The sequence below is a fragment of the Sciurus carolinensis genome, chromosome 13 (assembly GCF_902686445.1).
Source record: "Sciurus carolinensis chromosome 13, mSciCar1.2, whole genome shotgun sequence".
NCBI lineage: Eukaryota > Metazoa > Chordata > Mammalia > Rodentia > Sciuridae > Sciurus > Sciurus carolinensis.
The window spans coordinates 42,296,802-42,310,593 of NC_062225.1; the positions used below are offsets into that span (position 1 = coordinate 42,296,802).

Below are 13,792 nucleotides of genomic sequence, written 5' to 3' on the forward strand. Positions count from 1 at the left end.
ACTTTCTTACTGTGGGCATGTGAGTGAAATCAAGTTGCCAGCCTACCCCTGGAATGGTGCCGTGGGCCTGGTAAGTCAGAAAAGTGGGGGGTCTGACAGCTGTAGGATTGGTTTGTAGGCAAACTTCACATGTGGAGAAGAGTTCTTTCAGAAATGAGATGTCAGAGGAGGATAGTTGCAGATGAGTCTTAATGAATTATGAGTGAATAAAGGTTAGGGTGGAATAAACAGTGGAGGTAGGAAAGTATCTCCCTGTTGGGTGGCAGTGGAGGTAAGGGATTATGGAGAGCTATAATGGGGGCTGGTGTGGATGACAGGGCAGCCCTTTCAGCCTCCTCATCTGCCTTGTTGTTCCCTGAAGAGATGAACGATTGGTCTGCCTGATGGGCTCGGCAATGTACAAGGCCTATGGTTGCTGGGAGGCAAAGAGCCTCAAGGAAGTTTAGGATGTAGCTAGAGCTGGTAATGGAGTTTCCTTTTGAAGTAAGAAGGCCCCTCTCTTTCCAAATAGTGGCATGGGAAAGGATAATGTGAAAAGCATATTTGGTCAGTGTAGATTGTGAGGGATTCTCTCTTTGTGAGGGTGAATGCATGGGTGAGGGTGATAATTCCACCTGTTGGTTGTTGGTGGTGTTAGGTAGTGGTCGTGACTCTACAACCTTTTCCAGAGAGACAATGGCATATCCAGCCCATTGGATCCCTTCATGGAGAAAAGAGCTCCCATCAGTGAACCATATGAAAGTAGGGTTGTGTAAGGTCCCATCCTGAACATTGGACATCCTCCAGTCTCAAGGCAGCTATGGGTTGCTGAAGCATATAGGTTGGAAGGTAGGGGTAAGAGGGTGGCTGGCATGTCTTAAAGGAAATGGAAGAGTCCTCAATGAGAGCAGTTTGCAGAGCTAATACCCAACAGGGTGGTAGAGTTTGCAGACCCTTATAAGTAATAAGCTCAGAAGGACAAGGTGAAAGTACTTCAGTGGGACCTCCAAAGGAAAGTTTCTTTAATTCCTGGATTAAGACAAATGCTGCAGCTAATACTCTAAGACATGGTGCCCAACCTCTTACAGTGGGGTCTAGTCTTTTTGATAGATATGCCACTGGGCCAAAGGTGGGTCCAAACATGTGTCCTATGACCCCCAGAAAGAACTCACTTTTCTCAAAGACAAACAGGTAGAATGGTCTGGTGGTGACAGGGAGGTGTAGGGCTGGGGCTTGAAGAAGGGCTTTCCTTAGGGTCTGGAAAGGGGCTTCCACTGGGTTGAGGAGAGGTTCAGTGGGAGTGCCCTTTGAAGTCTCATATAGGGGGGCTGCCAGTATGGAAAAATTTGGGATCCAGGATCATAACTATCCTGCTAAACCTAGAAAGGACAGAATTTCTCTTTTGGTGGATGTGTGGGCATGTCCTGCAGCTTTGCTGGAGGGACCCTATTACCCTCTATCAGTCAGAAAATTTAGAAGCTTGACAGTGTCTTCTTGGGAGTCCTTGAGAGAGGGACTACATAGAAAAAGATCATCAACATGCTGGAAGGGGAAGGAGGAAGCAAAAGTCAGAGAGGCAAGATCACGAGACAGTATTTGGTCAAAGAAGTAAGGGCTGACTCAATCCTTGTGGGAGAACTGTCCAGGTTAGCTGAGAAGAAACTTGAGAGGGACAGTCCAGATGAAAGCAAAGAGATCCTGTGAGTCAGGATGAGGAGGGACAGTGAAAAATGTGTTCTTCAAGTCTAGCACTAAAGTGTATGTGGTGGAAGAGGGGATAGAGGAAAGCAGGGTGTAAAGATTGAGCACAATGGGAAAGATGGGGACCACTGCCGAGTTAATGATGCAGAGATCTTGTACCAAACGGTAAGATCCATTAGGCTTTTTAACAGCCAGGATAGGAGTGTTATAAGGTGAATTAGCAGGGCACAGAAGACTTTCTGCTTTAAATCCTGGATGACTGGTAGAAGTCCTAAGAGGCTCCTTTGGGGAAGGGGGTATTTGGCCTGGGCTGGGTAGGATGTTGTGCTTCAGGAGAATGAGTACAGGTGAGCATTTGGCTACAGAGGGTGTGTGGGTGTCCCAGACCTTGGAGTCAATCAGGGAGGGAGGAAGGGGATATGAAGACTCAGGTTGAGTTGCATATACAAGGATCATAAAGGAGAGGAATAGTAAAGGAGTCTCAGTGGAGGCGCAAGGTGAGTGAGAAGGAAATAGAGGCACCTAATTTGGTTAGGATGTCCCTTCCCATGATGGAAATGGGACACATAGGAATTATCAAAAGAATGAGTGAAGCAGATTTGTCCAATATGGTAATTTATTGGAGGGGTTTGTAGGGGGTGGTATGGTTTTCCCTATATCTCAACAATAGAGGATTTGGCAGGAGAAGTGGGTCCCCAAAACTCCTGCAGCACTGAAAAGGTGGCACCAATGTCTATAAGGAAAGGGAGCTGCTTGCCTGCCCCTGTAAGGGTCACCTGGGCTCCTAAGCAGTGATGGTCGTCAGGTGTAGCAATCCTGGGCCCCTTCAGTCATCCACTGCCAATCCCAGTAAGTCACTGGGGGAAGGGGACAGGGTGACCTGGCACTTCTCTGAGCACAAGGGCAATTCACTGCCCAATGTCTTGATTGGTGACATTTTGGACAAGGACCTGAGGGCTGCTGGGGGTTGGGGCAGGCTTGTGCCCAGGGGCCCACTTTTCCACACTTAAAAGCATGGGCTTGGAGGTCTTCTGGGAGGTAGGGTGCCCCTAGTAGTGGCCAGTGGGGCAGGTCTAGCTGGTTGAAAGGCTTTGGTCAGCATTAGGTATTTTAGTTTTAGGTTTTTTTTTTTTTTTTTTTCTTCCCTTCCATTATATACCCTGAATGCCACTGCTAGAACCTCTGGCTGTGGGGTAAGGGGCTCCCTGTTCAACCTCCTCAATGTAGCCTTTATGTCCCGGTAGCTTTGGGAAAAATAATAAGTCATGAGTAGCAGGGGCTCGTGGGGCTTCCTCCATAGGAGACTGGTATGGGGGTGGTTTGTTTGCCAGGTCAAACTTAGAGGAGAAGGAGGGATCAAGAGAGGGAGAAGAGGTGTTCCTTCTCTCTTTCGCTGGGCCCCGTGGCACCGACAGGATGGGCAAGTGTCGCGGTCTTCGTACTGCCAGGAAGCTCCGTAGTCACCGACGGGACCAGAAGTGGCATGATAAACAGTACAAGAAAGCCCATTTGGGCACAGCCCTGAAGGCCAACCCTTTTGGTGGTGCTTCCCATGCAAAGGGAATTGTGCTGGAAAAAGTAGGGGTTGAAGCCAAACAGCCAAATTCTGCCATTAGGAAGTGTGTCAGGGTCCAGCTGATAAAGAATGGCAAGAAAATCACAGCTTTTGTACCCAATGATGGTTGCCTGAACTTTATTGAGGAAAATGATGAAGTTCTGGTTGCTGGATTTGGTCGAAAAGGTCATGCTGTTGGTGACATTCCTGGAGTCCGCTTTAAGGTTGTTAAAGTAGCCAATGTCTCTCTTTTGGCCCTATACAAAGGCAAGAAGGAAAGACCAAGATCATAAATTTTGCTGATGAAAATAATAGTAATAAATTTCCATATTCCAGAAATGTTTTGTAATTTATTTTCTCCCTCTTGCTCCCACAAGTTACATTGTGTGTTTTGCCAGTTTTAGGAAATGGAAAGAATGGTTATTTGAACATTTGTTAGAATAAGTGGGATTAGTAACCAAGAACAAAGTTCCTTTAGTCCATGGAGTAAAGGAAATGACTTCTAAGCTTGTAATAAATGTACAGTGTTCTACTCTAGAGTACTTTTAAAACTGATTGAATTTCTACTTAGATATTTTAGCAGTTCTCGAGTTTCATTGAATAGGGATCCATGGGTATCCTTGGAAACACATTCTTGCCACCATCTCCCTGGGGCTCCAAGATGATCAAGAACCCTCATAAATTCCCTATTCTGGGTGGGGGTTTTGTTTTTCATGTTTTTTTTGTTCGTTCATTTGTTTTAGTTTCTAAAGGTGTCAGGATGTATGTTGTAATTGTGTTTAAAGCAGGAATGATTTAGTTGATGGAAGTACAAGCCAGGCAAATTGAGGCATAGAGGGAAAGGTCATCAAAGAGCAAGGAAGACCCATAAGCCACATAATTGGTCTTTTAAGTGCCCTTTCTCATGAGTATCAGTAAGTGATATATTTTGTCCTTAAGCTTTACTTGTATGTTGTGTTTTGATAACTGTTAAAGATAGGTGTTGATGGAACTTACACTATCCAAAATTTTGTTTTGGAATTTCTGTAAAGTGGCATGACTGTTAGCCTTCTGAATTCTATTAGTGATCTAAGGAACTCCTATTGACTGCATTAATAAATGTGGTTCATTTGTTTGATCAATGCTTAAAAAAAAAAAAAAAAAAAAAAAAAGAGAGGGAGAAGAAGCAGGCAGAAGTGAGGGTTTCATTGCCAAAAGGTATTGTTCAGGTTTGTAGGAAGAGCAAAGATCAGGTTTAGTGCACAAGAAAGAAAAAGAATATAAGGAATCTCTTTCCATTTGCCTGCTGGCTCACAGAAGTTGTATAAATTCCATAAAATATCAGGGTCCAGGGAGCCATTTATTGGCCATTTGGATTGATTATCTAAAGGTACTGTCGCCAAATATCATTACACAAATGAATAAGTTTTGATTGCTTTAGGCCAGGGGTCAGGCAAAGGGTTCTAAAGTTGTCTAATAGACACCCCAGGGGTGAATCTACTGGAATGGAAGACACAGATTCCATGGTGGAGACTGATAAAACAGCCAAGTCAGTGTCCAAGTCCTCCTGAGGTCACAGACTAGTTGGCTGGAGACACTGCAGCACAATGAAAAGAGTTGTCCACCCTGTCAGTGTGTGCAGGTCAAAGCCAAAGGGGGTTGAGGACCTGGCGCCAGGAATTTAGAGAGGAAAATGGAAAAAGGAGCGTCAACCCCGAAAGGGAATGTCCACCATAAAAATTGGGGCCCATATATCAGATAAGACATGGTTGGGGGTAACCTCACTCCTTAGCTGCCTCTAGGGCACCCGACACTCAACGGTCACTCTTCAGGTCAACAGAGGAGTGGTTAAGTTGGCCTAGGGGAATTTACCAATCTGAAGGCCAGCGATGAATGCTAAACAGAGCTTCTGAGTGAATGAAAGGTGAGGCCAGAGTCCAGTGGTCTGGGGCATCATATGGGGTTCCACTTGCCTAAGCAGCAGTGGAAGAGCCCATTGGAGTCATGGCACCAATGTAAGAAAAATGCGGCTCAGTTCAGGTCCCAAGGCAGCTCAGGCCTTTGAATCCAGGGGTAGCAAGCACTCTGGGGTGCCCGGTCTGAGTCACGGCCCCAATGAATGCACCCAGAAAATCACTCTGGACACGGGAACTCACACAAGAGATTTTATTAGGCAGATGACCGGAGTGTGCTCAGGGCTGGAAAAAAGAGAGAGAGAAAATGATGGGGGAGCTTCTTTTAGGTAGTGGAATTTCCCGGACTAATGACTTGGGTCAATTGCTGAGAGGAAGCTTGAAGGTTAGGGATCAGGCCAATGGCTAAGGAGGAAGTTAGCGGGTTAACAATTGGACCAATGGCTGCTGAGAATGTTTGCAGGCTGAGGAGCAAACCAATGGCTGGCTAGGATGTTCACACAGTGCTGATCTGGGTCGTAGGATGGGAGGGAAGAGCTGCAAAAAGGGTGGGGGAGCGGTAAATGATTGCAGTTTTATATTATGCTTACTTTAAAGCGTTCCTTGGCAGGTACGAGGAAAATTTTCCAAATGCTAGTTGTTAACACAAGCTGAGGGACCTTCACCCTTTCTTCACTCCTCGTTCATCTTAATAGCCCTCGCTGTTGCACTCAGCTCAGAAGCATAATACACTCTTGCAGGTAAAGAGTAGGCAAGCATATCACAAGCGGCCTTCTTGCATGAAAAGCAAATGCCATGCAAACCCTGTACCCCCCATTTATAGTCCCGTCTAGGTGTATCATGGCCAGAGACAGATGTGCCTCAAATTGCAGGGTAGTGATAAACGGGAATGCAGTTAAGGCCAGCCCCGGCTGTTCCATTCTCACAGAAACCCGTGGGGAGAAGGCCCTGTGCCTGAACCTGGCCTGTCGGGTAACCTCGGCCTGGCACCCCCACTGACTCCCAACTTTCCTCACACCAAAAGCGCCTGAGGGCAGGCCGAAACCTTCATTAACTTCCCTTCATGGGCTGGGAGGGAAAATGGCGAAGCGCAGGGGCGAGGGGTCAGGGTGGCACGAGTGACCCGGCGCTCGTCAGGCCTCGGAGCCCACGGCGTGGGCCGCGGTAGGCGACGCAGAGCAAACGCGACCCGCTCGGCGCCTCCGCCATCTTCGCCTACTCACCCGGACTCCCCCCTCGGCCGCGCTGGCTTCGCGTTTCCCTTCCGGCCGCTGACAGAGATCCGGGCTGGGAGGGGTGGGCGAGCGCGCGGAGGGGGTGGACCGAGGGCGGGGAGGCCGGACGGAAGAGGAAAGGGAGGGCGGCGAGCGGCCACGGCGGGGTGTGGAGCGTGCGGCGTGTGTGCGGTGGGAGGGCGGGAGAAGGGGGGGAGGCGGAGGAATGAGAGCGCGAGGCGCTTCTGGTCGGCTCCTTCGCACGGGCGGAAAGAGCCGAGCGCAGCCCGAGCGCCCTATTAAAATGGCGGCGGCGTCGGCGGTGGCCGCGGCGTCTGGTCGGTGAAGTGACTCTGCTGCTTCTCTCCCCACCCGCCCCCTCCTTTTCCCCTCCCCTGTCCTTCCCCCCCTTCCCCGCCGCCGGCGCCTCCGCGCCCCTCCGGCCTGCGCACCTCCCCTCGCCCCCCTCCTCTCCCCCGCCCGCTCCGGGGACCGCCGGCCCCCTCCCCCATTCTCCTGCTCCCCGCCCCGTCCCCGCCGCCGCCCGCCCTCGTTGCCTCCCCGCCCCGCCGGCCGGCCGGCCCCCTCCTCCGCCTCTCTCCCCTCCCCCCGCCGGTCGGGATCAGTCAGTACGATCCGAAGCGGGGGAGGGGGGGGGCGGCGGCCGAACGATGTGCGAGAACTGCGCAGACCTGGTGGAGGTGTTAAATGAAAGTAAGTGGCCGGGGTGGAGGCCTGTCGGGGTGCAAGGTTTGGGGGCCTCGCGGCGCTCTCTGGCCTCCCCAGGTTGCCGTGGCCTGCGGGAGTCGACGGCCGGGTCGGGCGGCGTGCGGGCCTAGCGCCCGGGGAAGGTGCGTGGTGGCGCGGCCGCCTCGGCGTCTCGGGCCCGGCCACCCGGGTTACCTGGGCGCCCGAGAGGCGGCAGCCGCCGCGGAGCTCCGGCCGGGCCCGGCCTGGGCGCTCTGAGAAAGTTTCCTCATTACAGGTGTCAATTAACGAAGGCACTAATGAGCCCCTTGCCTCCTTCGCTCTGCCGGGAAGGTGAGGGGAGGTGGGTCGGAGCAGGAGGCTTTCCTCCGCAGTCCGAGCGCTCCGGCCGCCCTGTTTGATTTGCAGCGTACTGTTGAGGCCTCTCTCACCTGCTAATCTTCATTAAACTCCCTGGGTGGAGGGTGGTGGATTTTTCCCTCCCTTGGGGGTGTGTGGGTGTATTAAACCCATCTGCTACTCTTTAAATAGCTGAAAATGAACTGTGATAGTGATGATTGGAACCTTCATACCTTTTTTTCCCCCTAATGTTATTTCTTTTTACTGTATCATTAGTCGTTTTAATGGTAAATTCTGTTAAGGAGAGTTGGTACTATAGATACCATCCCGGGATAGTCATGGCCTTTCTCCTGGAATGAAAGACCTGATTCCTTATACTTTTTATTGTTAACTAGCATATGTTGATCTTTTCTGGCCAGATTATTTTATTCCCGACCTTTGAAAGATGCTATTTCAATTTAGAGATATAAGCTATATTGCAAGTCAACTACTTCTGGTCCCGAAGGCCTAGGTTGGAAGAGGTAAATTCGCTGAAAAGTTGAATTTTCGGGAACTGGATCGATGCGAAAATGCCTATTTATGAACAATTTATATGGAATTGAACTTGTATTCTGTATGTGATATTTCGACACACTTACAAATTGCTTTTTTTCTAATATCATCCACTTAAACAACTGATATAAACAGTTGATATGCAAAACGCACCATCGTGTTTGTTTGAATTTCACATTAATGACCAAAGGTGGTAAGAAAAGTGTAAGAGTTCTTATTTGCTTTCAGCTGTATATTTACTTCCTGACAGATGGAAGTAGGCTTTTGCACATATTCAAACTACACTTCCAGCATTTGTGTCATGCTAAATTTTTCTAGAATTTTAAGGTTATTTGTATGTATTTTGAGATACTTTTGTTCTTAGTGCAGGTGGTTTCTGATATGAAGGTAAACATAAGTCCTTAGCATCTTTTTTCAGTAAAACTATTTTGTGTATCACAAGAGGTGTTTGTGACCTTATTTTGTGGTACTGTGGATTGAACCCAATGCCTTATTGCTAAGCAAGTACCCTACCACTGAGCTCCCAGCCCTTTAAAAAAAAAAAAAAAAAAAGTTTTGAGGCAGGGTCTTCATAAACTGCCCAGTTGACCTGGATCTTGTGAGCCTCCTGGCTCAGTTTCCAGAGTACTTGGGGTTACAGTATGGTGGCATATGCTCATGCCTGGCTGATTGTGACTTAATTCTAAATTCGAAAAGTAATAACTTTACTGTCTTGTGTATGTTGGAAAAGAAATCATTTTTTTAGTGATTTTAAAATTATTTTAAATTTTAACTAGGAACTTTTAAATCATGTATATATGTATGTGTATTTATACACATATGTATATACATACACATATACATATATCTATATTTATATGCTATTTTTCCTGGTGCTGGGGATTGAACCTAGCCCTGCTTTCCCTGAGCCACATCCCCAGCCCTTTTTATTTTTTATTTTGAGACAGGATATCACTAAATTGCTAAGGGTCTTGCTAAATTTTGAAGCTGGTTATGAACCTCTGATCCTCCTGCCTCAGCCTCCCAAACTGCTGGGATTATAGGTGTGTGCCACCATAGCTGACATTGTAGTATCTTTTTTTTTTTTTTTTTTTTTAATAGTTTTTTAATTGTCAATGGACCTTTATTTTATTTGTTTGTATATGGTGCTGAGAATCAAACCCAGCACCTGACAGGTTAGGCAAGTGCTCTGCCACTGTGTCATAACCCCAGCCCAACATCATAGTATCTTTGTAAAGATTATTAATTTTTCAAAAAGAGTTGGTATCTTGATATTAATGAAAAATCTTATACAGTATGATCTGGGAAACACCTGGAATTTTTGTATAAGTCAGTGGCCTCTTAAATTACTTAAATTTTGTTTTTCCTTTTTTTTTTTGGGGGGTGGGAGAATTGGTGATTGAACCCAGGGGCACTTTACCACTGCTATATCCTCAGCTCCCTCCCTTTTTCTTTTTTTAAATTTTGAGACAGGGCCTAGCTAAGTTGCTGAGACTGGTCTTTATCTTCTAATTCTCCTGCCTTAGTCTCCTGAACTGCTGGGATTATAGATGTGCACCACTGTGCCTGGTTTAGTTTAATATCACCTTTAAGGCTCAGTTTAAAAATTTGCCTGCAGCTGGATGCAGTCAGGCAAACCTGTAATCCCATCAATTCAGACTGAAGCAGGAGGATCACAAATTCCAGGCCAGCCTTGGCAATTTAGGGAGATCCAGTCTCAATAAAAAAGTGTGGGGATGTGGCTCAGTGGTAGAATGTCCCTCGTTTTAATAACCAGTAAACTCTCCACCCCTCCAAAAACAATTACCTGCTAAACACTTAAACACTAATCTCACTGTGATGCTTCCTTTTTTAAAAAAAATTTACTTTAGCACTTTTTTATGTAGTTTATATGAGACTATTGCCAGTTGCTTTTTTTTTCTTCTGAGATTGTTACAAGATTATTTTTTTCTTTGGTACAATTCCTATATCCCAGACATAAAATTGTTAAATTCCATTGGACAAGTGATATACACATTCCTGTAATCTGGGCTTCTCTGTGGAGCCTGGGGGAGGAGGATCCCAAGTTTGAGGTCAGCCTGGGCAATTTAGCAAGGCTGTCTTAAAACTTTAAAAAGGGCTTAAGATATGTAGCTCAGTGATAAGAGTGCTTGCCTAGCATGATTGGGGCCCTGGATTTAATCCCCAATAACTAACACACACCAGGGATTGTTGGATTCCCTGAGAACAGAAGGTATTGCTGTATCTCACCATAGTAATATTTATCCATGGCAGTGATGGAGTATGATAATGAGCATGATGATTGAAACTTGATGAAACTTGTTCAAAGTATATTTTATGTGTTGTAATCTCACTCTCAATATTTATGCTCTGTCCTTTTTCTCTATAGGTAGTACAAAGATGAATATCAATTCATCTTGATTAGAAATTCAGAATTAAAGCCCCGAAATAATGTGCTTAGGATTTATCTTTTTTATGTAGTTTATATAACTCCCCATTGCTTGGTTGAAACACCAACCAAGAAAAGACATAGAATTATTTATTTTTTAGTGATTTGTTTTGAGTTGATGTTGAAGAAGCTTTTATAATTATTTAAAAAACCAAAGCCCTGTTTCTATTCAAATTTACAAACACTGAACAAATTTAAAGACATCTGCTTGAAAACATCAGTAAATATATAATTAAAAATTTTTTTGTGTTTTTTTTTTTTTTTCTTTCTGTGATGCTGGGGATTGAACCTAGGGCCTCAAGTATGCCAGACAAGCACTCCACCACTGACCCATATCCCCAGCCCAAAATTTTGAAAGAGTACACTTGTGGCCAGATGTGGTGGTTTGTGCCTATTATCCCAGTGTTTCGGGAAGCTGAGGTAGGAGAACTGCAAGTTCAAAGCCAGCCTCAGCAACTTAGCGAGGCCCTAAGCAACTCGGACCCTGTCTCAAAATAAAAAGGGCTGGGAATAAGGCTCTGTGATTAAGAGTCTCTGGGTTCAATTCCTGGTACCAAACAACAATAACAAAAACCAGTATACGTGTGGATAGTATGTCAGATAGTCATAATGGGTAAGAATTTCGTATATAATATTTATTTAAAGATTTGGTAGAATGGAATATAGTTAAAATTTGGTAATAGATTGTAAACAGCTTCCTTTTGTCAGTTTTTAAAAAATATTTTGTTCTAATTAGTTATAAATGACAGCAGAATGCATTTTGATTCATTGTACACTAATGGAGCACAACTTTTCATTTCTCTTATTGTACATGATATAGAGTCATACCATTCATGCGATCATACAAGTATGTCATTAGTTTTTGAGAGTGTTAATATACCAATTGTACCTCTAGTTCTGAGAACTAGCTGTAGGAGGATAGCAAGTTCAAAGCCATTTATACGTGTGGGGCCCCAACCATGCTGTAAACTTTAATCATAAAACATACACAGATTTGTCTGTGGGTAAGTACCCAGTGAAGCCTGCCTGGATTCAGGCTAAACCCCTATTAAGGACTGACCTCTACCCTTTTTTTTTTTTTTCTCGGTTCTGGGGATTTGAACCCAGGGCCTTGTGCTTGCAAGGCAAGCACTCTACCAACATATATATATCCTATATATATATATATATCCCTAGCCTCTCTACCCCTTTTTTTTAATAGGGTACTTACAGATATTCTGGAAGTTGAAACTTTGCATGTACTAGGCAAGCTGTCTACTGAGCTGTATTCCTAGCCTGGCACTAACATCCAAGTTTTCCATTTTCCTTTGTTTTGTTTTTAATTAGGAAGGAAATTATAGAGCTCAGATGTATTGAGTGGGTTTTGGTGCTATCAGTTTGTGGAATTCTATTCAATTTAGGATAAAATCTGTTTATTTTTTGGCACTGATTGAACCCAGGGGCACTTTACCAATGAGCTATGTCCCCAGCCCTGTTTTATTTGAGTCTAAGTTGCTAAGTTTCATTTGAGATATCATTTGATTCTAGTCAGATATAGTGGTGCTGGCCAGTAATCCCGGAACCCTAGAGGTTGAGGGAGAAGGATCGCAAGTTCAAGGTCCGCCTCAGCAACACAATTTAGGCAGACCCTGTCTGAAAATAAAGATTAAAAAAGAACTCAATGGTAACTCAGTGGTAGAACACCCCTGGGTTAATCCCCAGTACTAGAGAAAGAAAAAAAAGACAGGAACTCTATTAACTGCTTTCAGGTAAGAAAACGAGGCCTAGAGTTCATATAACTTGCTTAGGGTCACATGGTTACATTTGGGGAAGCCAGGGTTTAATCAGAACTTAATCCCAGATCAGGCTATAGCTATATAAATTTTGTGGTGATATATTATTTTTTGGGTACTAGGGATTTTACTGCAGTGCATAATCTCAAATTATGGATTTTTACTTGTTAAATTAATTTTGTTAAGTACGTGGCTTTTTTGGGGGTACCTGGGATTTAACCCAGCGTTGCTTCACCATGGAGCCACATTTGCAACCTTTTTTATTTTGAGACAGGGTCTTGCTTAGTTGCTTAGGGCCTTGCTAGGTTGCCGAGGCCAATCTCAAGCTTCTGATCCTTTTGTTTCAGCCTCCCTAGTTGCTGTGCATTGTGCCCAGCAATACATTGTCCTCTTAAAGCAATATTTGAAATACTGACCTTCAAGGATAATAGTATTCACAATTTCAGTCTAAGTATCATTATAAAGTAACTTATAAACCATAACACACTATAAATACTTGTATATTACATGTAGGCTATCAGCATTGTGTAATAACCATTGATAACTAACTTTAGTACTTTCATGAAACTTGTTAACTTAATATTCCTTATATGTTTAATAGTGATAATATCTGTATGTCTACTTTATAGGTATTCCATGTGGAGTGGTGTATTAATAAAATTTTTTATATTTTCAGGCAAGTGCTATATCATTGAGCTACATCCACACCCCAAATTTTTATATTTTTGTTAAAAGAAAGGAAGTTTACCATAATGACTTGACCAATGTGTGTTAGATCTTAGCTTAATGGACTGGGTTACCTTTTGCTTTTTCACTTACTACCCCTGCACATTATAAGGTTGCATATGCTCACTGTAGATGAATTGAAAACTTTAGATCACCCATAATCTATTTTTTGGGAGGCGGGTACCAGGGAATTAAACTCAGGATCACTGGACCACTAAGCCACATCCCCGGCCCTATTTTGTATTTTATTTAGAACAGGGTCTCACTGAGTTACTTAGTGCCTCACTGTTGCTGAGACTGACTTTGAAGTCATGATCCTTTTTTCTTAGCCTCCCTAGCCACTGGGATAACTACCTAATGTTAACTCCTGTTGCTACTTTGAAATAAAATATTTCTCTTTTTTTTGTATACATATACTTTTTAAAATTTGAGAATGAGATGTATGTATCTTAATATCTACCATATTTCATCTGACATTGTTTGACCATTTTCTTTAGGGATCCCCCCGAACCCCCCCAGCACTGGAGATTGAACCCAGGGGTGCTCTACCACTGAGCTACAACCATCAGCCTTTTTTCTTTTTTCTTTTGCGACAGGGTCTTGCTAAGTTGATTAGTGTGGTCTCAACCTCAACCTCAATCTTGTGATCCTCTGCCTCAGCTTATATGTCACTGGAATTACAAATGTGTCCCATTGGGCTAAAAAATTTTTTTTTTTTTTTGTACTGGAGATTTAACCAAGGGGCACTTTACCACTGAGCTACATCCCTAGCTCTTTTTGTTTTTTATTTTGAGAACAGTCTCACTAAGTTGCTTAGGGCCTTGTTAAATTGCTGAGGCTGGCCTAGAAATTGTGACCCTCCTTCTTTAGCCTCCTGAATTGCTGGGATTACAGGCGTGCACCAT

At 44.5% G+C, this 13,792-nt stretch overlaps 2 protein-coding genes across 2 annotated transcripts in view; both read left to right on the forward strand.

Annotated features, from left to right (window-relative positions):
- The first annotated feature begins 3,046 nt into the window (after nucleotides 1-3,046).
- On the forward strand, nucleotides 3,047-3,574 carry LOC124963190 (40S ribosomal protein S23). Its single transcript, XM_047522756.1, has one exon. The coding sequence runs from the start codon at nucleotides 3,097-3,099 to the stop codon at nucleotides 3,526-3,528; it is 432 nt and encodes a 143-aa protein (XP_047378712.1). The 5' UTR covers nucleotides 3,047-3,096; the 3' UTR covers nucleotides 3,529-3,574.
- A 2,969-nt stretch (nucleotides 3,575-6,543) lies between these two features.
- The window catches only part of Usp34 (ubiquitin specific peptidase 34), a 221,303-nt gene continuing 214,054 nt past the window's right edge, over nucleotides 6,544-13,792 (forward strand). Inside the window, 1 exon segment of the mRNA XM_047522220.1 lies at nucleotides 6,544-7,055. Coding sequence (XP_047378176.1) covers nucleotides 7,013-7,055 — 43 coding nt within the window. The 5' untranslated portion in view covers nucleotides 6,544-7,012.